General features: G+C 43.7%; 1 protein-coding gene across 1 annotated transcript in view; it reads right to left on the bottom strand.

Annotated features, from left to right (window-relative positions):
- Positions 1-14858: 14858 nt before the first annotated feature.
- LOC144687205 (nitric oxide synthase 1-like) overlaps positions 14859-27465 on the bottom strand; it is a 79749-nt gene continuing 67142 nt past the window's right edge. The window contains 5 exon segments of the mRNA XM_078552967.1: positions 14859-17782; positions 20750-20868; positions 22466-22660; positions 25773-25870; positions 26736-26946. Coding sequence (XP_078409093.1) covers positions 17767-17782; positions 20750-20868; positions 22466-22660; positions 25773-25870; positions 26736-26946 — 639 coding nt within the window. The 3' untranslated portion in view covers positions 14859-17766.

Below are 27465 nucleotides of genomic sequence, written 5' to 3'. Positions count from 1 at the left end.
GCTCTGCCTTCCATTCCTCTTGGCTGCTCTGCTCTTCATTCCTCTGTGAAAGACCAACATGGAACAAGTAACAGATGGCTATTTTGGGGTGGGGGGAGGGGTGGTGTTTGGGGATAAAGGATAGAAGAGTGCTAACCCTTGTTCTGCTATTAACACATTCTGCTTTCTTACCTTTATGCCACTATCAGCTCCTTATTTAGCCATTATTAATAAAATTAACGTTCCCTTTGTCTTTTTGTCCATTACATCTTTGTCAGTCTCTCCTTTGCCCCCACATATCACCAGCCTTCTAGCCAGCTTCATCTCCTCCACCTGCTTAAACAGTATAAATTTCATCACGTTTCTAATCTTTAGCTGTGAAGAAGGATCATACAGACTCGAAATGTTATCTGTTTCTCTCTCTACAGATGCTGTCAGACCTGCTGAGTCTTTCCAGCATTTTCTGTTTTTATGTCACATTTCTGAGGTCTGAGTGAGCGTACATGCACATGTTATTTTTCACCTAGGATGTTGGGGCAAGCTGGTATTGGGGCCTCTGCTTCCAGATGCAGGCCCAAGTGGCGCTGGATGTTGGGTGATGCTAAAGTCACAGATTAGAAGGCCTGCCTCTGTTTACTGGGACAGCAATCCAACTTTGTAGAGGGCTGTTAGGCCCTGTAGCTCTTACTCCTCACCCACCCTTACCATCCCACCCCATGCCCCCTCCAAAACCTCATGGCACTTCCATACCCTCTCTTACCTCCCATGCCCCCTCCATTCTCTCCTGCTCCCTCCATAGCCACTCACCCAGAATCCACTATGCACAAAACTCACGAGCCCTATAAGAACACTGGGAATTCTTTGGAATGCTGATGACATTTTTAAAAATCATCCATTCAAACTCCTTTTAGATGCTTATAAATGTAGCAATCAAACACAGAGCCATTAAAACTTCCCTCTAAAAACTTTCCTTTCAAGAGCTCATAAATCTGTCAAAAACCATCAAATCAAACAAACCCCACAGACCGTTCTCAGATCTGTGTAAACAATCCCTGCTGAGCTAAACCCATTAGTTTAGTGGGGTTTTGAACTCAACCATGCATTCATATTGAGATTTCATTGCACAGCTGAATAAATAAACTCTCCAGAACTGGATACAATAGAGTCTTTGAAATTTCTTGACCAGATGATTAGCCATCTGTTCATTGTTTTCAAAGGCTCAATAGATGATGTTTGAATTAAAGAAGTCTGGCATCTGTTTTTTCAAAGGCTCAGCAGTTGTGTAGGCTTTAAGTCAATGTAAAAATCAAAACACAGTGTTCAGATGACACTTTGAAATTAGATACTCAATAATGTTGAATGCAGAAGAGCACATTATCCACTGGTTAAAGTACTCTAATGCATGTAACCCTGGCCAATTTAATCGTCACTTACCTTTTAAAAATACAGCACTATGATCAATCATTGCATTGAAGACATACTTAATTTTTCATACATCATTACATTATAAGAACATAAGAAATAGGAGCAGGAGTAGGCCATTCAGCCCCACAAGCCTGCCCGTCATTCACCCAAGCCTCAACTCCTCGATATTTCAAAAATCATTTTGGCATTTGAAGTTGGCAAGAGTCTTTAAATGTACCTGTTGAAAGGCTCCCAAATCCACAAAAGGTTCCCCCCAAGGTTCACAGGCTGACTGAGCTGACGTGTTTCACAAAGAGTTCAGATACCTACCTGCTTCACTAAATATATCAATCTTAAGGAAATTCACAATTCATCTGGCATTTAACAAGCTGAGTGATGTCATTTTGAGTGAGCATCAAGTCGCCACCCATTACAATTTTTACATCAATCAAAATGGCAGCTGACGGGAATCTGATGGGAAATTTGAAGTTAAGGTTCCCTTGCCTCCAGTTTCAGCTGCCCAATATAGGCTTGTCCAGTGTCAGGATGGAAAAATTTGATCCGTTAACTCTCTCCACAGATGTTGCAAGACTTTCTGAGAATTTCCACCATTTTCTGCTTGTTATTTCACACTCTCTCCCTGTCGCCTGTTTATTTTTTTGCCAGAATGTTGGGGTGAGAGAAGGTCAGGAGCTTGGCAGAGAGGTGGTAAGAATGCGTTCTAGTTCTAAAGATGGGGAGTGTGAGTGAGAATGTAATCCAGGTAGGAAGATGAATCATGCTCTCTCCTCCCCCTCATGTTGACCATGGACAGCCATGCAGTGATTTCTCAACAAGTCCGCTGCATCTGAGGCATATGGCATCATTGGGCTGGATGAAATCTGGAAGGCATGATAACCCGTCATTATTCCCCCACGCCCACACTCTCTACCCAATAAGCTTGTTCACAATCCATAACCCCACACAATGCTCCAGCAGTCACACAGCTCTCATTGTGGCTGCAGTGTCTGCCATGTATGAGGTGCACTGGAGCAACTTGTCAAGGCTCCTTCAATCGCACCTTCCAAACCCATTACCTCTCTTATCTAGAAGAACAAAGGCCGTAGGCGCATGGGAACATCACTTCCAAATCATATACAATCCTGACTTTGCCATACATTGCCGTTCGTTCAACAACTCTGGGTCAAACTCCAGAAACTCCCTACCGAGAAGCATTAGGGGTGCCACTTCACCACACAAGCTGCAGCAGTTCAACTTGCTAGTACATTCACAAGGGCAGCTAGTGATGATCAGCAAGTGTTGGCCTTGCCTGCTTTCTGAAAATGAATATTTTTTTGAAAATGAGAACATTCTGTGGTTGGTCCTACCAACATAAATGACATTGCATTTATATTTGCCAGACTCGACTATTCCAATTCCTGGCTAGCCTCTTATTTTCCATCCTCAATGAGTTTGAGCTTATTCCAAAACTCTACTGCCTGTATCATGATTCACAATAAAATTCTGTTCACCCTGTGCACATTGACCTAGATTGACTCATGTCCTATCAACACCTTGATTGTAAAATTTTCATCCTCATGCTGAAACTCCTCTATTGCCTCACCCCTTCCTCTCTGAACTTAGAAGTTTTAGTGCTGCACATTCTCCAAAAGTGTGTGCCCTACATTCTCTGAACTTGGAAGTTTTGGTGCCGTACATTCTTTGAACTCTGGAACATGCGTGCTGTACATTCTCGGAACTTGGTAGATTAAGCTCTCCTTGTGTGTCCTCTGAAATCAGTATGGTGAGCACTATGTATTCTTTGAACAAGGTAGTGTCAACACTGTGAGTGCTCCTAACCTGGTAGTGTTAGCCCTGTCTGTTCTCTAATAGCAGTACAGTAGTATTAGCAATGTGACCCCTGAAGTCTGCCTGTAACAGTGACTGAATCAAATCACACATTGCAGAGACCCAGAATTACTATACAGTATGCAGGGTCAAATTACACATTCCAGACAAACTGTTGGGTGTGTCTTGTCATCCAAAGGGATCAATCCAAAATTAGGATCTGAAATGATTAAAGTCAATGCTGAATTTGGATGACTGTAAAGTGCCTAATTGAAACATGAAGAATTGTTTCTTGAGCTTTGCTTGAGCTTCATTAGAGCTGTGTACGAGGCCAAGGGCAGGGAGGTCAGGGTGACAGTGGGATGGAGAATCAACATGACAGGTAAGCAGAAGCTCAGAGTCTCGCTTGCAAACTAAATACAGGTGTTGAGCAAGGCGATCATCCACTGTAGGGAAGATGGCATCATGAACAGCGAATATAGTATACTAAATTGAAAGTAGTACAAGGAGAGCAATGTTATACCTAGAAGGTACCTTTGGGCCCTGATGATAGTAAGGGAGGAGGTGAAAAAGCAGATGTTGCATCTTCCACATTTGTATGGGAAGCTGCTGTAGTAAGGAGAGGAAGTTTTGGGTTGAAGGGTGATCAGGGTGTCGTGGAGAAATGGTCTTTTCAGAATGATGAAAGAGAAAAGCGGGGTATGTTTGGTGATGACATTATACTAGAGCTAGCAGAAATGACAGAGATGACCCGTTGAATTTGGAGGCTGGTGGGGTGGAAGATGAGAAGAAGAGGATCCCTATCATGCTTCTAGGGGAGAGGGTAATCAGGGAGGGCAGAATTGTGGGGAGTGAGATGGACACATTTGAGATCGCTGCCAATCGTGGCCAGGCACCCAGGTGGACGGGACAGCTGTAGAAGAATGGAGACATATTGGAAACATGTCGGTGTAGAATGTTAATTCATTCTGAAGCCAGATTGTAAAGTAGGAAAACAGCAATCCTTACTCTCTACTAGATTTATTACAGAATACAACCGTACAATTGTCTGCCTCCCCCATAACCAACACACAGTGTCTCAGAAGTTTCCCTTTATATGTGTTCAAGGTTGTTATTGGATTCAATGGGCTTGTAATATATATTTGTTTGTAGCTTAACCCAATAAATGGAAATGGGGAAGTCAAAGAATCAGAGATGGATCAAGTGAAGGCGAGGAAGAAGTGGAGATTTGAAGCAAAGTTGTTAAATAATCCAGTTCAGGGTGAGAGCAGGAAACAGCATCAATACCAATACAATATACTGGCAAAAATGGTGAGGGAAGGACCACAAATCCCATGAAAAAGCAGGCACAGAGATACCTTTTAGATGGAAGACAAGGGAGGACTCAAAGGAGAATTATGAATAAGTTGATCCAGACTGAGGATGGTGATGGCTGATGGTAATTGGTTAGGCCCATTAGTTTTAGAATGATAGAAACTACAGAAAGAGGCCAATTGGCCTATTGAGTCTGTGCTGGATCTTCAGTAGAGCCATCTAATTAGATCAACACCCCTGCTCCTTTCCCTTAGCTTCGCAAATTTATCCATTTCAAGTATTTGTCCATTTTTTAAAAAATTATTATTGAATCTGCTTCCACCATCCTATCAGGCAGTGCAGTGCCAATCATAATGACCCCCTGTGTAAAAATGCTTTTTCGTCATGTTGCCTTTGATTGTTTTGCCAATTAACCTAAATCTGTATCCTCCAGTTACTGATCCTTCTGTCAGTGGAAACTGTTTCTCCTTATTTACTCTATCAAAAACCTTCAAGATTCAGAACATCTCTATCAAATCTCCCTTAGCCGCTCTCTATAGAGAACAAGCTCAATTTCTATAGTCGCTTCATGTCACTGAAGTCTTTTCATCCCTACCACCATTCTAGTAAATTTCCATTGTATCTTCTCTAAGACTTTAACAACCTCCTTCCTTAAGCTGTCGTGCTCAGAATTGGACACAATACTCCACCTGTGGCCTAACCAGTGATTAAAACACAAGTTGGGCCAAGTAACTTGTTTCCATGCTGTAAATTCTATGTTATTGGAGTGGTGGCCACTGCTAGGATTGCAGCCAGTCCCCAACAATAATCATCGATGGAACTGGATTAGAAGGTGAGTGGGGGGCAGTTTTGCTGTGGCCAGGCTGGCAGGCCCTAGCAAAGTGTGAGGGGGGGGCCACAGTCAGAAGGGCGGGGGGAACACATGGGTGTGGGTAGTACCATAGGGGAGCCATCATTGGGCAAAGGGTGCCTGAACACGAGGAATTCCCCCCTTAGCCCACATGTTGTGGCCACTCCGGCCCCTGCTGGTAAGATATCAGCAGGAGCGAATGGACGCCCTTACATGGCCAATAATTGGCCACTTAAGGCCTCCATTGGCCCAAGGGCAGGTGGGCCACCCGACGCTTGCCCCACCACTGGTAAAATCCCAGTGGTGGTGGGCAAACAAAGAGTGCGGTATACCCACCATGCCACCTAATTTTATGCACCCTGACCCCAACCTGCTCCCAGAGGTGGGGGAAGGGCATAAAATTCCACCCACGGGAAAATGGGAAAATTGCAGGAAATCAACTGTGGAAAACCATTAAAAAGGCAACACAAACTACAAAATATTTATTGTAAAATAACAACTATGGAACAAATATATTATATATATTTGAAATAAATAGTTATATTTAAACTGATAATAAATGTTTATGAAATCTAGTAAATAACATGGGTCTTCTTACAGTAAAACTGAAAAATTCCGAGAAAGTTGAAAATGATATTAACTGACTGAGAAAGAGTGCAGAGGAAGATCATATTTTTGGGGGTGTGAATGACACTCCACATCCACCCTGTCAGACCCCTCAGGACCTTAAAGCTTTCAATCAAGTCACCTCTTACTCTTCTAAACTCTTTGATTAAAATTTCATTTGAATGGTAGATTGCAATTCCTTTTGCTTTACTCCAATATGTTTCCATGTTTCCTGCACCCAATGTGCACTAGCTCACATGAACCTACAATAAATTCCGTCGGCTATTTAAAATATAGATCTGAACGTAAATACAATTTTGTCTGGAGGGAGCAGGAGACTGGACAGCAAACATCCTTATCCATGGTACAAGGTAAAATATTAGCCTCTAAATGCCTGTAACTAGTTTGCATTCCTTTGTTAAATGTAGTGAATTTTCAATCAACTTCGCCTCTTCAGCCTCATTCTTTTTTAATCATTTATGCTGAAAAAGTGTGACTTTGGACAATAAGAGTTGAATCTGAAGATGCGAGGATGGGTATAGGAAATATTTGTACAGAACTTTGTCTCAGAAGATTAAATAGATGGGGTAGGGTCAACACAACCGCATAGATTGGATCTGATTTGGGTAAGGAGTGAGCTTGACAGGTCGTTTTGTTCTCACTATACAGTTTTTATCATTATTTTTTATGTTATCCTTAATATTTGTAGCAACTCCAACAACAGCTTGCATTTACATAACTGCGCAAGAGTGTTATCAGCTAAAGTTTGACACAGAGCCACATTAGGAGACAGTAGGGCAGTTAACCCAAAACTTGTTGAAAAATATATGTTTAAAAGAGCACCTGAAAGATGGGGAGAAAAAGATGGAGAGATGCATGGATGGAATTCTAGAGCTTAGGGCCTAGAAAGCTGAAGGCATGGCTGCCAGTGGAAGGAAGAAAGAAATTTAGAGCTCATACACATGTCAAAGAATTAAATGCATGAGGGCAAAATGGGACTGATTTTTCTCTAGTCAACATCCCATAACACAGGGTCTGCACCATGTGTCTCCCATTCCTGGGGCACATCCAGTGTCTGAAACTAATTGAGGTATTAACTTATATGCAAATAGAACGAGAGTGACATCATAACTTCATTCACATCATTTTCTGAGCACTCTGCTGTCCAGCCCTCTGGAGAGAAGAAAGTCCATCAAAATTAGGTGCTAACGGCTGAAGGGCTGCCTCTTCAGATAGGAGGATGTACAAAGGATCTACCAACCCCCACTAACCTCAAGTCTAGTTCTTTTAATTCTTCCATGTAGCGAGACTGCATCGCAACACTGGAGGTCAGCTCTTACTGGCATTAATCAGCACGCCATGAACTCCCTTTGAATTTGCACTACCAATACACTGCTAATACATGACTTACTTCTTCCGGTTTGTGGTGAGTGCCAACTTCAAGGTTGTGGTTCTGCCCAGGATTCACACAACATCTTTAGAATGCAGTGTTATGGACACAAGGGGTTTAATTTAGTACAGCCCTGATTTCTCCACTCAATATCTGTTAATAAACAGAAAGGTGTTTTTGATTTTTGATTTACCCCGTTATAAGTGGTGGTGTAATTTTCCCTAACCCTTCAGTTTGGAATAATCCAATCCTCTATTAATAACCCCATAGCAATCTTGATATAGGGTAAAATCAGAGGGTTAGTTTATTTCACACAAACTCAAAATGCTGAAAGGGGGTTTGCAACATCCACCCCTTTTTGCACTCATACAATAAAAGAGGGATAAGGCAAAGAAAGGGGTTCAGGCAACGACCACAGACAAAAAAAGAATTATGGTTTAATGTGAGCCCAGTGTTCAGAATCAAAAAGTCCAATGTGTCTTCCTTAGGAGGTTAGCAGGCTGAAACTGTTGCAGGGTAATCCATTTTTCCAGAGCGATGACTTCCACGAAGCACATAGAGATGAATTTGTCTTGTAGGCACAGATACAGAATCACAGAACCACAGTGCAGAAGAGGCCCTTCGGCCCATCGAGTCTGCACCGACACATGAGAAACACCTGACCTACCTACCTAATCCCATTTACTAGCACTTGGCCCATAGCCTTGAATGTTATGATGTGTCAAGTGCTCATCTTTTTAAGGGTGTGAGGCAACCCGCCTCCACCACCCTCCCAGGCAGTGCATTCCAAACCGTCACCACCCTCTGGGTAAAAAGGTTTTTCCTCACATCGCCCCTAAACCTCCTGATCCTCACCTTGAATGTATGCCCCCTTGTGACTGATGCTTCAAATGAGGGGAACAGCTGCTCCCTATCCACCCTGTCCATGCCCCTCATAATCTTGTACGCCTTGATCAGGTCGCCCCTCAGTCTTCTCTGCTCCAACAAAAACAACCCAAGTCTATCCAACCTCTCTTCATAACTTAAATGTTTCATCCCAGGCAACATCTTGGTGAATCTCCTCTGCACCCCCTCCAGTGCAATCACATCCTTCCCATAATGTGATGACCAGGACTGCACACAGTACTCCAGCTGTGGCCTCACCAAGGTTCTATACAACTCCAACATGACCTCCCTACTTTTGTAATCTATGCCTCGATTGATAAAGGCAAGTGTCCCATATGCCTTTTTCACCACCCCACTAACATGCCCCTCTGCCTTCAGAGGTCTATGGACACACACGCCAAGGTCCCTTTGTTCTTCAGAACTTCCTAGTGCCATGCCATTCATTGAATACTTCCTTGTAAAATTACTCCTTCCAAAGTGTATCACCTCACACTTTTCAGGGTTAAATTCCATCTGCCACTTAACTGCCTGTTTGACCATCCCGTCTATATCTTCCGGTAGCCCACGACACTCAACCTCACTGTTAACCACCCGGCCAATCTTTGTGACATCCGCAAACTTACTAATCCTACCCCCCACATAGTCATCTATGTCGTTTATATAAATGACAAATAATAGGGGGCCGAACACAGATTCCTGTGGTACGTCACTGGATACTGGCTTCCAGTCACTAAAGCATCCTTCTGTCATCACCCTCTGCCTCCTAAAACTAAGCCAATTTTGAATCCACCTTATCAAATTACCCTGTATCCCATGTGCCTTTGCCTTCTTTATAAGTCTCCCATGTGGGACCTGGTCAAAGGCTTTGCTGAAATCCATGTAAACTATATCAACTGCACTACCCTCATCTATATACCTGGTCACCTCCTCAAAAAATTCAATCAAATTTATTAGGCATAACCTCCCTCTGACAAAGCCATGCTGACTATCCCTGATCAAACCTTGCCTCTCCAAGTGGAGATAGATACTCTCCTTCAGAATTTTCTCCAATAGTTTCCCTACCACTGATGTGAGACTCACTGGCCTGTAGTTCCCTGGCTTATCTCTGCAACCCTTCTTAAATAGCGGAACCATATTAGCTGTTCTCCAGTCCTCTGGCACCTCCCCCGTGGTCAGAGAGGAATTAAAAATTTGGGTCTGAGCCCCTGCGTTCTCCTCCCTTGCTTCCCTCAGCAGTCTGGGACACAAATCATCTGGACCTGGAGATTTGTCCACTTTTAAGCCTGCCAACACCTCCAATACCTTGTCACTCCCTATATCAATTTGCTTAAGAACCTCGCAGTCTCTGTCCCTGAGTTCGATACCTTCATCCTCATTCTCTTGGGTGAAGACGGATGTGAAGTATTCATTCAACTCTCTAGCGATGTCCTCTGGCTCCACCCATAGATTGCCCCCTTGGTCCCTTATGGGCCCTACTCTTTCCCTGGTTATCCTCTTCCCATTGATATACTTATAGAATATCTTGGGATTTTCCCTACTTTTACCGGCCAGAGCTTTCTCATATCCCCTCTTTGCTCTCCTAATTGCTTTCTTGAGTTCCACCCTGCACTGTCTGTACTCCACTAATGCCTCTGCTGATTTGCTTCCCTTGTACCTGCTAAAAGCCTCTCTTTTCCTTCTCAGCGTAACCTGAATATCTTTGGTCATCCATGGTTCTCTGGGCTTTTTACTCCTTCCTATCACCCTAGAGGGAACATGTTGAGCCTGTACCCTCCCCTTTTCCTTTTTGAACACCCCTCACTGTTCCTCTGTAGATTTCCCCACAAGTAACTGTTCCCAGTCTACCGTGGCCAGATCTGCCTTATTTTACTAAAATCCACTCTCCCCCAATCCAAAACATTTTTTTGCAACTTATCGATTTTTTTGTCTATAACAAACTTAAACTGTACCGTTTCTTCCCCCTTCCTTTTGTTTTTTCCAATAATTTATATAGATTTTTCTTTTCCCACCTATTTCCATTATTTTTAAATCTATACCTTTTATGCCCTGTTAGTCTTTCCACCCCACCCCCACTAGAGCTGTACTTTGTGTGTCCTGCCATCCATTCTTAATTAGCACATTCGTTTAGATAATATCACCTTCAAAACCTCTTTGTTCTTTTGTCTGTGACATCTCTTGATTATCTGCTCCTATCACTGCTTGCTTGTCCCTACAACCACACCCACCACCCCCCCACTTCTCTCTCCCCCCCCCCACCTTAAACCAGCTTATATTTCACCCTTCTCCTAATATTACTCAGTTCTGCTGAAGGGTCATGAGGACTCGAAACGTCAACTTTTTCCTTCTCCGTCAATGCTGCCAGACCTGCTGAGTTTTTCCAGGTAATTCTGTTTTGTTTTGGATTTCCAGCATCCAAAGTTTTTTGTTTTCAAACTGTACCATGTTGTGGTCGCTATCACTAAAATGCTCGCCCACCACCACCTCAGCCACCTGTCCGGCTTCATTCCCCAGAATTAGGTCCAGCGATGCACTGTCCCTTGTTGGACCCTCTACATATTGACCTAAAAGGTTCTCCTGTACACATTTCAAGAAATCCACTCCATCCAAGCCCTTAACACTATATATATCTCAATTAATGTTGCAAAAGTTGAAATCACCTAATATAATTACCCTCTTGTTATTGTTTTTACACACCTCCACAAATTGTGCACATACTTGCTCCTCAATTTCCCGCTGACTATCTGGGGGTCTATAATAAACACCTAATGATGTGGTTGCCCCTTTTTTACTCCTAAACTCTACCCACAAAGCTTCATTTGGTGCCCCCTCCAAGATATCATCTCTCCTTACTGCAGTAACGGGCTCCTTAACTAATAATACAACGCCTCCTCCTCTTTTACCCCCTACCCCGTCTCGCCTGAAGATTCTATATCCCGGAATGTTGAGCTGCCCTTCCCTCAACCACGTCCCAGGGGTGGCTACTATATCACAATTTCACGTGTCAATCCTCACCCTTAACTCATCCGTTTTATCTGTAATACTCCTGGCATTAAAGTAGAGGCCATCCAGCCTTGCCTTACTCCCTTGAAGATTATTGCAGCTGTACTCCCTCTGACTTGATTGTTTTACTGTATTATGATGTATCCCTATTCTGCTAACATTCTGTGTCCCCTGCCCCCGCCGAATAAGTTTCAACTCCTCCCAAGCCCGCAAGGATGTTAGTCCCGCTCTGGTTCAGCTGTAGGCCGTCTGGTTTGTACAGGTCCCACCTTCCCCAGAAACGGTCCCAGTGATCCAGGAATCTAAAACCCTCCCTCCTGCACCAACTCTTAAGCCACATATCCATCTGTGCAATTCTCCTATTTCTGAGCTCGCTAGCATGTGGCACTGGGAGTAATCCAGAGGTTACAACCCGAGAGGTCTTGCTTTTTAGTCTACTGCCTGAATTCTTGATGCTACGCCTCATCCCTCTTTCTACCTATGTCATTGGTACCAACACGTACCATGACCTCTGCTTTATCACCCTCCCCCTTCAGGATGCACTGAAGGCGTTCAGTGACATTCCGGACCCTGGTACTAGTGAGGCAATACCATCTTGGAGTCACGTTGACGGCCACAGTAGTGCCTATCTGTTCCCCTGACTATAGAATCCCCTATTACTATTGCTCTTCCTCCCTTCCTCCCCTGCTGTACAGACAGACTGCTTATGGTACCAGAAGCATGGCTCTGTCTGCACTCCCTGGAGGAACCAGCCATCAGCTTCCAAAATGGAATGCCGATTTGCGAGCGAGGCCCCAGAGGACTCCTGAGCTACCTGCCTGTTTCTCTTGGACTGCCTGGTGGTCACCCATTCCCTTCCTTCCTCAATTCCCTTCAGCTGCGGTGTGACCACCTCTCTAAACGTGCTATCCATGATGCTCTCAGACTCGGCTCTCAGGTGCTCCAGTGTCCCCAGCCGCCGTTCCAGCTCTGAAACACGAGCTTCCAGGAGCTGCAGCTGGGAACACTTCCTGCACACATGCTGGTCCCGGGCACTGGAAATGTTCCCGGCTTCCCACATGGAGCACGAGGAGCACACCACAGCTTTGAGCGCTCCTGCCATGACTTATCCCTTTAAATTAAATCTTTAAGTCAATTACTCTAGGGCCCTTCTTTACTGATCCTCGTTACTGTAGAGTATACAAACTGTAAACCACAAAAAGACCTTAAACTATAAGCAATTAATGTAGTAAATACCTTACCCCCTACTTACCAGTGATTCCTTTCCCTTGTAGCCTCTCCTGCTGCAGCACGCTCTGAAGATTTAAGAAGTTAGATAGCAAGGAAAAAATGCAAAGAGCACCTCGTCCCCTACGCATCGAATTCCCACTTTGCACCAAATTCCGAATACACACTCTGGCTGTGCCCCACTCAGGGTGTGCTCACTCTCCTGTTCCTGTGCAAGCACACTGTAGCGTGCTTCTAGATAGTCCCTTTCTTCAATAGAGCTGACTTGGCTCACCACTAGTTAAGCTTCAAATAGTAATTAACCCCTATTCAGGCCCTAATCAGGCTTCAGGTGATTGACAGTTAACTGTCACACAGTCAGCTGATTCAGCTACCTTACCAACTTTTTAATTAGACTACTGAACTTACAAAAATTAAAGAGATAGACTTAACAGTTCAATTCCCGCTTTGTACCAAATTCCGAATACCCACTCTGGCTGTGCCCCACTCAGGATGTGCTCACTCGCCTGTTCCTGTGTAAGCACACTGACTAAAGAAGTTCAAATGTTCCAGCAGAACACAGTGTACATGAGGGCCAGGCAATTTAAACCTGGGTACAGCTCTTTCTTTTGCTACCTGTTAGATGGTAAATGGTAGACAGAGGCAGGCTGCTAGCCTGGAGCCCTGCTCCTCTTCTGAGACTAAACAGCGACTGAAGATTGAATCCAAAAGCTGTATAATTAAAGCAATTCAAACAGCTCAAGTCTCGGTCCTGTGATAGGGTGGTTTTGGGTCAAGCTAATCAGCCAACAAGGCCCCATTGTTAAAATTCATTGTGTTTTGAGCAGGTAACTGTAGAACCATTAGCACAACATTGGAGATGAGGAGTCCCAATAGCTCTGCCTTTGCCCAGCGCTGGCTGGTGCAGAAGCCTTGCCTACCAGCCCTTTGTGTTGGCTTGGCTGGAATGTTTATACAACCCAAGGAGTGTTACATTCCAGGAATTTGATGAGTTAGCCTTTGTCCATTTTTAAACTGCTCAGAAACTTCTAGAACTACCATCACGTGGTCTGATGTTGCCATTTTAGTCCAGACATTTGTCCATTTCAAAAAATAAGTTTATGAAGTGAACAGGATGATATATGTACATATTTTTCTTCCTGTCTTCTGATCATGACACACAGAAAATCAGAATTACAGCTGGTTTCGGTCGAGGTTAAGTTGGGCACTTGCAAATAGTTCAGCATTCACCGAATGGTTAATCCAAAGCTGATTGTACATGTACATGCATATCTGTAAGCCTCGGATTAAAGGGCCCTTATGATATACATGCATCACATTAGTGATATAAAATACTTCTATTCCTGTGTGCTGCTTAAAGAGCCAAACACAATAGGGAATAATTAAGTTTTGCATGAGCGGTGTTTATTGATTATATAAAGCATATCATAGAACATGGTTGTGAAGTTATTCACAACAATTCCTGCATAGGTGAGTTATTGATCAAACCATATTCAAACCGAAAAAAATAATCTCTCAATGACACAATGTCAATAAAGCTTAAATCTATGCTTTACAATTACTTTAAATATCAGTTTTTATTATTTGTTGAGCTGGTTACACTGAGTGTAAATGTATTATATATAATGCAAAATTGATTATGCAGAAAAAAGGGTACATTCACAAAGTGCAGTTTTTGTGATCAGAAACAGTAAAAGATCCAGGATCATTTTAAACTATCTTAAATTACAAGAAAATGAACATCTCGGTCACATTGGCAGGACAAAAACATTTTGGAAAGTTACAGAAAAGCAATTTCTAAAAAATTTCACTGAAGCTCTAATGCCATGAAGCCCATCAGGTTATATAGTTATGTTGATATCATTCAATATAGCTCACCTCAGTACAGTACACACTTTAACATGCAATGCCATTCTTAGCCATAATTCAATAGTCAGCTGAAAGCGCTTTAATTACCCATTTCTCCTAGAAATACATTGTTTGGTGCTAATTAGGATATGTGATAGTTTCTTATGAAGACAGTGCCCTTTTATAAAATACTATACTGCAGAACCTGCCACACTACCCACCCAAAAACATGTATGAAGGGAGATTAGAAGAGTTTAAGCTCTGTAATTTAGAAAGAAAGCAGTTAAGGGAGGGCCTTATCAAAATATTTTATGTTAAATGGTACATCAAGAGAGGAGGACCAGATGGAATTTCCTAAATGGAAATTGATGAAGCTAAATATAAAGCGATATCAGGAGGCTTTCTTTGTTCAAAAATGCTTTTGGAACAAGGATATCAGAAACAAAAATATTGGATTCGTTCAAAATATGGATCAGCAATTCAGTGTACTAGAAGATGAATTATGATGGACTGAATAGGCCTTCTCTCAGCCCTGACACTTTTTAAAAACATTTTGCTAAAATTGCTTCGTGCCTTTATTTTCATCACAATACACCATCGAAAAACCTTTACACTAAACATACTACCAGATGACATGACAATAGAAAGTAAACCCTCTTAAAGAACTGTCCTTATCTAACATGTTATAATTTAAACCAATGCCTCAAATGAAATGAAGACAGTTATCATGTCTCAGGTTTCAAATAAATCATTCACGTTGTTCAAAATGCAATTGGGTGCTAGGATAGGAGAGGGAATACAGCTGGCTTCAGGTGATTGATTCATTGGCCACTTGTGATTTAAGTTCTCACATGTAACCTCTGTGTAATGTCCATAGATTATTCTGTATGTATTGCCATAATAGGTCTGTGTTATGCTATGCTCTTGGGACATACTTTCCCATGTCACTCTATGCAAATTAATTAGATCACAGGCAATGTCTGTTCATTGTTGTCTAACAATCTCAGGAAAGTTGAAGCTGCTAAAAAAAATTGCATCGTAAAATACCATGGTTTGGAGTTAATAAACCAACTTTATAGTTGTGATACCACTAAGGCCCCTTCATATATATTGTCCGGTAACATCCTGCAGACTGTATGTTATCCTATGAATGGCAGGTTGCTTAACGCAATCATTTTATAGTTTCCTGTCAGAATCGATCTCACTAAAAGTCATTGGCTATTTGCTTCAATTCAACTACTATTGTTTAAAATAAACTGTCTAAAACAAACTGACCAATGCAGTCTGTAGGTGAATGTAAAATAATGAGAAAAGAAGGACAGAAAACTTGAATTTCCTTTAGCATCGACTGGTTATTGATAACATCACATTCACACAAAAAACCTTAATTAATTGAGGCCACAAAGTCGATAAAATACCCCGCCATTTTCTTTTTCACCAAACATTTTGAGACAATACATAATTATGGTCCGATTAATCTAGATAAGTCATTTTGATTTGGAATAAGATTTCACCTATTTCATCAATTTTGCATGATAGTGTTTAGCATTAAAAGGTATCATAAGACAACCCTCTTTGCAACTGTCATGAAGTATATTTACTATTTAAAGGGTTAATTATAATGGGACCAAAAAAATCATTGGCACAGGGTTAGCGTTGTATTTTGGAACTAGCTAAACCTTGGCTTTACCTGAATATCAAAATAACACTTATTTCTAAGATTCATTTCTAACCTGAATGAAAGTTAGAAATCATGTCCTGTACTCCTTCAAAAATCTGATTCCTTTTCATCTTCTCTCTCCCTGATTCTGTGCTTATGTTGCTGTCTTGAGTTGGTCAGTGAGAATGAAATCTATTTGAGTCATGCTCCCAAAATTTACTAAAAATTTCCCTAGTCCCCAACAGTAGATTACCTTCATCTGCTTTATCCAAGACCGGGCTGGATTTCTGAGAAAGAGATGGGAAGCATGAGTTGGGAAAGTTCCCAACTAGAGAAACAGATGTCTGGCCATCTGTTCTGCCGGCTTTGTTGATACAGTTGCCAGATGGCCTCATTATGAATGCTTGACTGAGCTTCAAGAATGGTTAATTCACTCAGCCCTGTAGGCAATGTTGACACAGCTTGCCAGAGATGATAGCATTGATTGGTTGGCATACTTATTACCCTGTAATAACATGATCATTCTTTGAAAAGTTTTTTTTTCGATGCCTATGTGTATATTTATACACAATTAAGAGATCTGAAGTGGATAAAAGCTTGTTGTCATTGAATGGCTGTGATTGATTGAGAGCTTTATTAGAACATAAAAGGAGAAATATATTTCAAAGGGAATGTTGAATGACTGTTTTTTTTTTGGGTTCCCAACTCAAAACTAATGCCCGCCCCGATGGCTCACACTTTCTCTGAGGTATCATGAATTAGGTATACTAACAGAGTGGGCCCAGCTCAATCAAAATTGTTGGGGAGGTGGGGGGGAATGGGGGGCAGGAGATGAGGCCAAAATTCCCAGTCCTTCAATGGAGTTGGCAAGGGTGGGAGAGCTGCGTGTGGGCTGACTATCTGCAACCTTATCTTGTGCTGGCAAAAATTGCCAGGAACAGGAACGAGCAGGAATCCCAGTCTTGGGAGCCACCGGACTCAGCCCAACTCCATGAAAATCCAGGTCTCTGGCTGAGATTGTAACTTCTCTATTAATGGAGCTGCGGTGGAGACCCCATTGAGGCACAGAACACCATTATGCTGTAACAGCAGTCCACCTGCTACCCAGCCCTCATGAATGAGTGATTGCATGTTGCTACATTCTTAAAGAGATCTTATTTAACCATCTTCCATTTGCCACATAATCTGGGAATTATCACATTTTACACCTTCAAAGCATGCAAACATCAGGACTGTACTTTCACAAAGAAGAAACACGTAATTGTTTGATATGCTTTTTTGCTAACTTGTAAGAGACACACAAAGCAAGTTAGCGGCCTGCATCTCTGTCACTCATTCTTCGAAAAATCAAGGAGTTAACTCCTGTTGATCTTTAAAATATATCTTTACCGAAGAAATACATTGGTGTTTTAAAATGAAGCCTGTGTATGCTGAACTCTTAATATTTTATAAAGGAAGTGATAAAGTTGCTTTTATTTCATGCAACAATTTTTTTGTCATTGAACAGCTGAAAAAAAAAGTTTCTCGTTTGCTTAGAGCAGACGTTGCAGTTACTTAAAAGCAACACATTGGCAAAAAATTGACACAACAATAGCTGCACCATGTAACAAATTACAGAACAATCTCCCTTGTGTAAAAATATAAAAGGTTAAGTAGGCTCTCTCTATATCCTGTCAACATCTGCTCTCCTGTGGACTCTGGTGCTCAATGAAGTCTTCAAGATTGAACTAAACTTCTTCCAAATCAAGGATTTCATTGTCATGTGAACCTTCTCAATCAAGCACAGAATACTCTGAAAAAGACGAGAGGAACAAGGGGAAATTGTAGCATTAGTCAAACTAGAGGAATGACTTTGTGCATTTAATCTAACTATAAGATGTTTAGTGCACCATTTAGTGTATATGATTGTCATGTTACATACTTTTCACAGCGTTCACTGATCCTTTCAACATTGACTTTTCTAAATAGTAACTCATAGGCTGAATCCTGGCCTCTGGGTGCGCCCGAGGACGACGCGGCCAGAAGCAGATGTAAAACCCGCTCCTGGCCGAGGTCGCACTGTGAATGCGATCTTACGGTCAGTGTGTATGCCAACTGGCACTGAAGCCTGCCCTGCCAAGGCTGGGATGTCAGCACGACTGGCCTCAGTGCCTTGCAAGGTAAGATGTGCCACATTGACACGGCCTGCCTGATGCCCAGGTGGGCGGGGGGTGGGGTGGGTGGAACCAGGAAAGGACCTTTAGGGAGACGGAGCAATAATGAGGCTTTCTATCTTTCCCTGTCAGGAGAAGAGCAGTCATAACACTGTGGAGTGCCGCAGAACGGGTGGAGGACTGCCAAATCTGTGCATCCTCACAAAGCACAAAATGCCCTGGAGATGCACTGGAGCTGAATGCTACCGGCCAGCTCACTCCATCAGTCGCGGTGAGGCGGGAGTCTCAGATAAAGGTGAGAGTGCAGGTGACAGATGTGTGTGTGGATGGTACTGGAAATATAACAGGCTCCTCTCATCAGAAACTGAACTATGGTAGCCAGAGCCCATTGAAGCTCCAATGCAGATGCTGCCATGCAGCGGTTTTCCACTGCCTCCTGAGCCCACCTAGCATGCATAATGAATTTGATGATTGAATGTACTGATCTTTTCTATTCCTCCTGCGGATGCACCATCTGCAGGAGCCACCGGCGACCCCGAGCACCCCCCATTGAGCTCAGAGGAAGACATCACACCTGCGCCAGTATCACACTGTCTCTCTGAAACAGGCACCAGCGCAGATACTCACATGTCGGTGGGCATTAGTTCATTGGCCCCGCAGGTGATGCACAGTGGTGTGGCCACATCACACTCGCATGAGGAGCTGGCAGTGGGAGCACAGCTGGAGGCCCAGGGGGCGGTCAGTGGGAGCACAGCTGGAGGCCAGGACCATGCTGTGCCTGAGGCAGATGACAAGACTCTGGAGTCGTCCATCAGCTGGCAGATGCTGGATGTCCAGATGCGCGAGGAGAGCTGGAAGAGATCCATGAGTGTCTGTGTGCCATGGTCTCCATCATGGAGGACTCCATGCGGAGCATGATTTCTGCATTGACCCTTAACACTGAGCTCACAGCCTTCTTCATGGAGAGAGTGGCAGACTTCAAGATCTCAGGAGCTCACTGCCAGTGAGAAAGATTGATGAGGCACCAAGTCTTTCTGCTGGGTGCCCTCTATCAATGGTGAGCAGGAAAGTGCAAACACACTACACGCTGGTGGACGAGCTGCTGCCTATCGTCTGTGTGTGTTCCTCTCAGGGTGCTCCAGACAAGGGCACCAGCTCCTCCGGCCCTCTGCCAGTGTCTGCTGCATCTGATGATGCCTCAACATGGGGCTGGACACACCCTCCCAGGCACAGCTTGCTCAGGCTCCAGTGGCCCGAGAATGACTGCCAAGGTCAACAGGGTCACCAGGACAGCAGAGTCAGCAGGCTGCTTCCAAAGCCACTGCAATACTCAGAGGAACCTTCCAGGAAAGATGAGGATCTGAGATGCTGAAAGGCAGGCTTGACAATCGAACGAGATGCAAAGAAACACTGGGACAACTCTGTACTCACACAGCAATGAAATGGTAATGACAGAGAAAGTGCTGCTGCTCCGGGGCCTTTCATCCCGCCCCTGGATGAAGAAATGATGAAAACGTGATTTCCGCCCACCCGTTTTACCCGAATGATGAGCTAAAATTCGCACGGGCAACGTAAAATCGCGGTCCATAGGCTTTTTAATGACCTTAATTGGCCCTTTAATTGTTGGTGGATGTGGCTCCAATTCATGTGCGCCTGCCGACCTCAACATTGCACGTGTGTGCGATGATGATGTCGGGACGCACGCACAATGTTGTTTCGTGCAACTTTACGTACATTCAGGTCTGCCGCACGCCCGATCTCGGAACGCAAAATTCAGGCCACAATTTTCTTTGGATCTCTAGTGGCAAACATTTATAAAGTAGGAGATATAACTTGAGTATTCTACACTGATAAGGTGCTAGGAATTAAATGTGTTATTTTTGATCTTGGCAATGAAATGCTGTTGGAGTCCTCTATGCTCTTTACACGATGAATGTTGGGAATGACCATTGATCATTTTTTCTTATGATTATTTCTTGTAAGTGTAATACTTTGGGGGGTTTTTAACTAGCTGACTAGGGGCACAAAATGTGTGCTGTAGATCAAACAGAACCGCGTTCCAGGAACCGTCCAATTCACAATCTACCCCTTAGTCTCCGTTCACATACTCTGAACATGCAATCAAGGAAAGGATTTTATGATATTATGTCCATTGAGCACATAAGTATGAATAGGAGATTTGACATTAGAATAAGCAATTCTGATTCTGGTGCCTGATGGATGAGAAACTGTCTGTAGCATTTGTCCATCCGTTACTAACTTTGAAGTCACTATTATATCAAGTTCAACCACCATCAATCAGTATTTTGCATTTGGGCTTAACATCTACCCCATATTATACTTTACGGCCTTAGGAATCTATTTAAATATTACTCTCATCAGCTTTATTTAATTTGCTGCTTCCATGTTTTATACTCTTCATTTCTGTATTTTAATAATCTGAACCTTACTTCCTTTCAAAGGATGATTAAATATATTATTGACTTAAAACCAGCTCCTGGATGTTTTAAACTGCAATGCTGAATATCCCAAGAGATTCTACGAGCAACTCAACTTATTTCTCCTGTATTTTCAGCAATTTCTTACATCTTTATCGGCATACTTACTCATCTGAAACTTTCTTGCTTTCTTCAATAAACGCAATGGATTCAGATCGAAGGCGGTTTGTAACTTCATACGTCCGGAGAGTAACACCAAATATGTCTTCATGGTAACGATTTTCATCCTAAATTATTAAAGAAGGTATTGGTAAGATATACACCCAGCCAGAGGTTCTGACTCAAGGGGGAAAAAAATCGTCACATTCATATTATTCATATTATTAAAAAAATAATTTTCACTATTATTATGATTATCATGAACATTGAACATAAAGCAAAAAGTGCATTCTTGTTAATGAACCCTCTTACTTCTATGATTATTTTGTTATTTTGTACTACATTTGGGCCCATGATGCTTCAAACATGTTTTCAGTTTTGAATTGTACGTGTAACATGTTAGAATATATGATGTCTTTGCTGAACATAAATCTCTAAATATAAATAATAATCTGGGAAAGAAATTTAATTAGTTTGTATAAATCTATCTAAGAAGTTAAATCTCAGGTCTGCCAGCTATCAATCCCTGAGTTGGATTAAGATTCTTGCCAGGATATTACAGCCCCGCCGCGGTGTCTCTCCTCCTGGCAGGTGCGGTGAACCATTTAAATCTCCATTCAGTTTGGCGGGACCGTAATATCCCGCCAGGCAGGAGGGGCCGTAAAATCCTGGCCTCTGTGTTATAGGCTGGGAATTTCCGGCCCCGCCACAGCAGATGTGGTGAGCCAGCCAAAAATCCATTTGACATCGGCGGCACCGGTGAATCCAGCCAGCAGGCAGGGCCGGAAGATCCTGCCAATTGCCTTTGTTTACCATCATTGTTTAAGACTCATTTTGATCTCAGTAGTCAATCTGGATCAAAAACTGGGTTAGAAGGGAGAGTATTGTGATTTATAGTGGCCCAACCAATTCTGGAAATGTAAAGTTTACAAAATCTTTAGGAACAATTTACTACCCGCTGGAGTGAGATTCCACAGTTTCAATTGTTCCCTTTCTCAGCTGGACAGCTTGAGTTTCATGTCAGGACCATACATTAAATTATTGACAGAGTTTTATGATGTAAAGTATCAGCCCTAAACAGCTGCGATCAGATCCATTCATTTACAGTGTTAATCCAGCAAATTCATGTGGAGGTTGACAGCATTTTTATGAATGATCCAGCCCTTTGCGGTGAATCGCAATTCATGATATGCCTCTTCCTTGCCACAAGTTGCTGTTTTTCTTTGTACATTAATAATGGTGTGTGTATTAAACTTTCCGCTACTTTCCCAGCAATTTCTGGACCATTGTGTTAAAGACTGTCCATGGCAGCAGCAGGGTGGTGTGTTCCTTTGAACAATTTTTAGGACATTACCACTCAATTTCTGCCAAAAGAGAGAATGCAAAATGTATCCCAATATGTCCAAAAGTCAGCTAAATACACCTGACTGAAATATACTTATTCAGTTATCAGAAATATCAGTTTCTCATGTAAAGTGCTTTGTATTCATTTTGTTTCTCAAGTTTTCAGGTCCGGGGGTTTTCCATTCTGGCAATTCTGCATTATTTGTAATGAACCACTTAATGTTGTGTCTACACCTGAAACTGAGCTAGAAGCATAAACATGGATTTATTATATTATTATTATTATTATATTATGTATATTTTAAGAGTAATTCATTAGATTTGAAACATTTTAAGATTTCCTGAGTACTGGTCTGTGAGTGGCACTATCTAAATGCTTACCCTTAGCTTGCTGATGAAAACCCCGGCATCTTCTAATGATATCTGCCCATGCTGTTTGAAGATGTGCTGAATGGTCTTCAGCACATCGCCTGCCATAGTAACATCTCCACAAACATACAGGTGTCCACCTTGCTCTTGTAGCAGTTTGAATATTTGGTCAGAAAGCTGTTCACGTAAAACAACTTGCACGTATTTCTGAAACCAGACAGTGGGTTGATTGCCAATAAATTATAGTTTGAAATTTCAAGTTTGGAACGGTGTTAAATGAACCTCAAAGTGTTTGGAAACCCTTGTCAATGGTGATTTCATACACAGAATGGCCTTATATCATTTGCTTGACTGGTTGTATCTCAGTGAAAGAGTATATTTCAAAAGTTTATTTAAAATGCTCTAAAATAAACCTTATTGTCCCAAAGCTTCTACGGCAGCTAAATCACATTTGCTGAATTGCAAATTTTCCCAACGGCCAACACAGATGCTCAATGGGGAATCTGGAGTTCTTGTCTGTTCCACAAACTCAATCTTGCCAGAAATCCCCTACAGATGGGGATTGAATCAAAATTTGTATTTTGAAAGGCAAATAGACTGAGGGCGGAATTCGTCCTAGATTTGCACTAAGTGCAGTAGCGGGCGAGATAAATGACATTTTACCCGCTGGCCACAATGGCAGATTTTCACGCCATATCGTCCCAAAACCCAACGCATTAATTATGCATTCCCAGGAAACACGCCGCTTACATTCGACCACCACTCCACCACCTCGCTGCTTATTTAAAGTCCAGCCATGTGCACACCTCTCAGTGCTTCCAGCCCATGACTGCTGCGCAAAAGACAGGATGGCCCCAAAAGGCAAAAGGACTGCAGCTCCCGGGTTTAGTGACATCTCTTTTGAGCACCTTTTTGATGCTGTGGAGGCCCGCCATCATGTCCACCACTCCTGCTCTGGCCGCAGGAGGGGCAGCAGCATCACCTATCCAGCTTGGGAGGGGGTGGCAGTGGTGGTCAGTGCGAACGCCCTGCAAAAGAGGTCAGCCACCCAGTGCAGAAAAAGGATGAATGATCTTCTCCGTTCTGCCAGGGTAAGTCACTCTTCTCATCACTCTCAACTCACACATTCACAAACCCATCATACATCCACAGGGCTCTCACTCACTGCCAGTTCAAGGGACATCGCCATACACTCTCTCACACACACCTTCATAATCCTCACCTTATCCATGAGACCACTCATCACCCACATATGCCAGGAATACCTGTCATCTGGTCTGGCAGGCAAACGCTTACACTCTCTCCATTTCCATTCAGGCAGGACAAGCTGGCACACAACAATGGGGAGAGGTCGCAGACCAGCAGAGGAATGAGCCTGACATCAAGGTCCTCATGGACTTTGAAAATAGAATCATCCATCTGGCTGATGAATATCTGGACCATTCCTGCACTAACGATGAGGCTGGCAGTGCTCTACCAAGTGAGGATCCAACAGTGGAACATCCATCAGACAACCATGCTGTGAGTGATGTGTCCTGTTTCACAGGCCAGTGCCATGCACTAATTATCTCTCCTTGCTTTCGCAGGCACATCTGCCAAATGGAGTCCATGACCCAGGGCCTCCAATCAAGCCCAGAGGGAAGCTCAGAAGAGGAGTCCACTGAAACCCTCTCTGAAGTCCCATCACAGCACTCACCCACACCTTCCACCAATGTAGAGACACACACCCATGTTGAACCTAGCTTAAGAGTAGCCTCAGGATCTCAATCTGGTGAGAACAGCACACTTCCTTATCCATAGCAGGCAATGGCAGGGACTTCCCAGGTTGCCTACACTCAGAGGATTGGTGAAGGCCAGAACGTTGCTGAGTTCGAGTTAGATGATGAGATAGATTCGGTCATATCACAGTTTCTGGAGCTGCAAAGGCAAGCTCGGGAACATCAGGAAAGGATGTCCACTGCACACCTCAGATTGCACGGCACAATGGAGGAGACTGTCTGCCTTCTGGCTGGGGGAATAGCACCTCACACTGAGGTCAACACTGGTAGGATGGCGGTTGCAATGGAGACCTTGGTCCAGGACGTCGCCCCTGCATTGCTGTGCAGGCTGAACTCCATCACCGAAGCTATAGTTGGCTTCCAACAGTGTGTACACGAGAGGGGTGTGGGGCAACCCAATTTCACTTCAGCTACCCCTCCTCCTCAAGGAGTCAGCCAGGGGCACTATGGCACCCATAGAGAGGGGGATCAGCAGGTGCACCCCCCAGGGCCATCCACTCAAGTGACTCCGGGAATGTCCGACCCATCCAAATCCCCTCTTTCTGTGACCTCAGCAGCTTGTGAGCAGGCAGAGGAGGGTGCGACTGCCACACAGCATGACCCTGAAAGCCGGCTGGGGCCCTCCGGGACTCAGCCCTCCAGAGGGTGCCTGCCAAGATCATCTTAGACAGGGCATAACAGTCAGCAGGCTGGCTCTACCTCCTCTGTGGATGTCCGGGGAGTACCAAGATGTAGTGGCAGGGTTAGGAAAGTTAAGAAGATGTAGTTGCACAGCCAGGGCATGGGTGTTACCCACTTGTACACAATGTTCACTATTGTAAATAAACTCCTAAGAATGTCTCTCTGCCTATGGCTCCTTGTTCTGATAAGCAGTATTCGTGTCACTCAGATGTGAAACCTTTCACTGAGCAGCACAAGATAAAGGCAGGTGTCTCAGTCCAGGGCCTCTTGCCTGCGCTCTGTGCTGCCTTCAGACCAGCCTCACACTCCCTGGACACATTACTGATGCCTGCACCTCGACGGTGCTTGTCATTGCTGCCAGAATGTAGTGGACAGGCGTCACAGTGTTCCATCATTATCTCTGTGTGCTCTCAACACCTTTAAGGAGGGACTGGCTCCCATCCTTTCAGCATCTGTGACCATTGATGCATCTCCTCCTCAGCCGGATCCTCTCCCAGTTGCAGTGTGAGGTTGTAAAGGATGCAGCAGACAATGACGTGTGACACCCTCTGCGGATTATATTGCAGGGTCTCCACCAGCCTGGTCCAGGCACTGGAACCTCATTTTCTGTATCCCGATGGTTTGGTCCACCAAATTGCGAGTTGCAGCATGAGCCTTGTTATACATTTTCTCTGCTGCACTCTGAGGCCGCTGCATGGGTGTCATCAGCCAATGCCTCTGCCTCCTCGGAGCCAACCCTGCAGCCTCTGTAGGCCCTGGAAGACGTTAAGGATCTGTGACTGACTGGGAATGTAGGAGTTGTGGACACTCCCTGGGAACTGTGCGCAGATCTGCAGGATGCATTTGTGGTTGTTGCACACCAACTGCACATTCAGCGAACGGAAGCCATTGCGGTTGACAGAGTTGACCACTTGTTGCAACGGAAATTTGAGCGCCACTTGATTGCCGTCGATTGCACCTTGGGAAACCAAGATATGGGCAAATCCAATCACTCTGGCATCCTGGATCTCCTGGTCCCAGGCGAAATGCACAAAGTTGTGTGGCCTCGCGAAGACGGCATCCATGATCTCATGACTGCATTTGTGGGTGGAGGCTTGTGATATCCCACAGAGGTCATCATAAAACATGGTCACTTTCTTGGCCACTAGCAGTAGATGCCCTCCATCTCCCCATGGCATCAAACCTGCAGTAGCTGGCAGATGTGATCGACCAGTTTCCCAGACACGTGCAGTCTTCGGTGACACTGGTTGTCAGCCATCTGCAGGAAGGAAAGGTGGTGTCTATGGACCTTGGATACAGCTAGGCGCTGACCAATGACGGCTCGCTGTGGCTCTTCAGCGGTGTGTGTGGGAGCACACTTCTTCCTGAGGATGCTGCTCCTCCCAAAGTGGGTCAGAGAAGAAATTCCCTATTTTTTTTTCTCCCGGTTGGCCTGGGTTTTTATCTTTTATCACCTTTCCCAGGAGGTCACATGGTTTTTGGTGGAGTACAGAGTCTTTATATTGACAGGAACCAGAATTGTGCAGGACAGGCTGGTTGGATGGACCAGAGGGTGTTTCTCTGTCCTTCATTGCTAGTATGTTCCTCTCTGTTTCATGGCAGACAAATGCATGGGGTGAAGCTTCAACAGGCTGACAAGATCTGGTTTCAAATCACATGCTGGATAGTGTCCCAACACCACAATTAAACATAACTTCATCTTTTTCATCCATATGCTTGGGCATAAATTTAATGCCACTGATAGATAGAAATCCCTCCTTAAAAAAACAATTCTACAACAATGTATCAGCGATGAGCGTATGTCATATTTTTGATTCCTGTACCTCTTGTGCGGTAAGAAACAACAGCCACTGTAAGGTGAATCTCATCTGGGTACATGTCAGGAGATGAGCTGATGGAGTAATATCGAGGTTGCAGCAGAGGAAGCTGGGTAAGTAGCAGGGTTGTTGGAACCTGAACAGAAGGAAACTCCTCCAGCACTTCCACAACGGTTGGGTTATTGTACCACTTCCATTTCTCATACTCCTGCAATCCCTACCAATAGAATTCATAGTCTTTATTAAACCGTCACTACAAGCATATCATATTACAGTTAGAATTATTCCATGCTCCAAAGGTGCATCTTTCTTACACTGCAGAGGGCTTGTGTAAACCAAAGGTTGCTGGTGTTGGGAGGGAAAGAGATTTTGCTGGAGCAGCCAAGAATCCATATTATGGGTAACATCAAGAGGAGAAATAAACTATACTCAGATAGTACTGCCTTAGAGCGCAGTGATCACTGGTTGAACACTATGCCTACAGATGGTACTTCCTAGACAAAAACTGATTTTGCCAGTTGCTGACTAAACTAGCATCACCTCACGTAGAGTTGTAGTAAGGACTGGCCCCAATATTTGCACCCCCAGCTAAAGTGGATGAAACAGATCACGCCGGTGAAGCTATGGAGAAATCCCATGACCAATTTTGCACAGCATTCGGGGTCAAGCTCTGTGTGTATGTGCAGAATTTTAGGCAATCCCTTCAATGTCGTTCCAACATGTTCAATGGGCAAGT

The sequence above is a fragment of the Cetorhinus maximus genome, chromosome 12, assembly GCF_964194155.1.
Source record: "Cetorhinus maximus chromosome 12, sCetMax3.hap1.1, whole genome shotgun sequence".
Lineage (NCBI taxonomy): Eukaryota > Metazoa > Chordata > Chondrichthyes > Lamniformes > Cetorhinidae > Cetorhinus > Cetorhinus maximus.
This window is presented reverse-complemented; position numbering and strand designations above follow the sequence as displayed.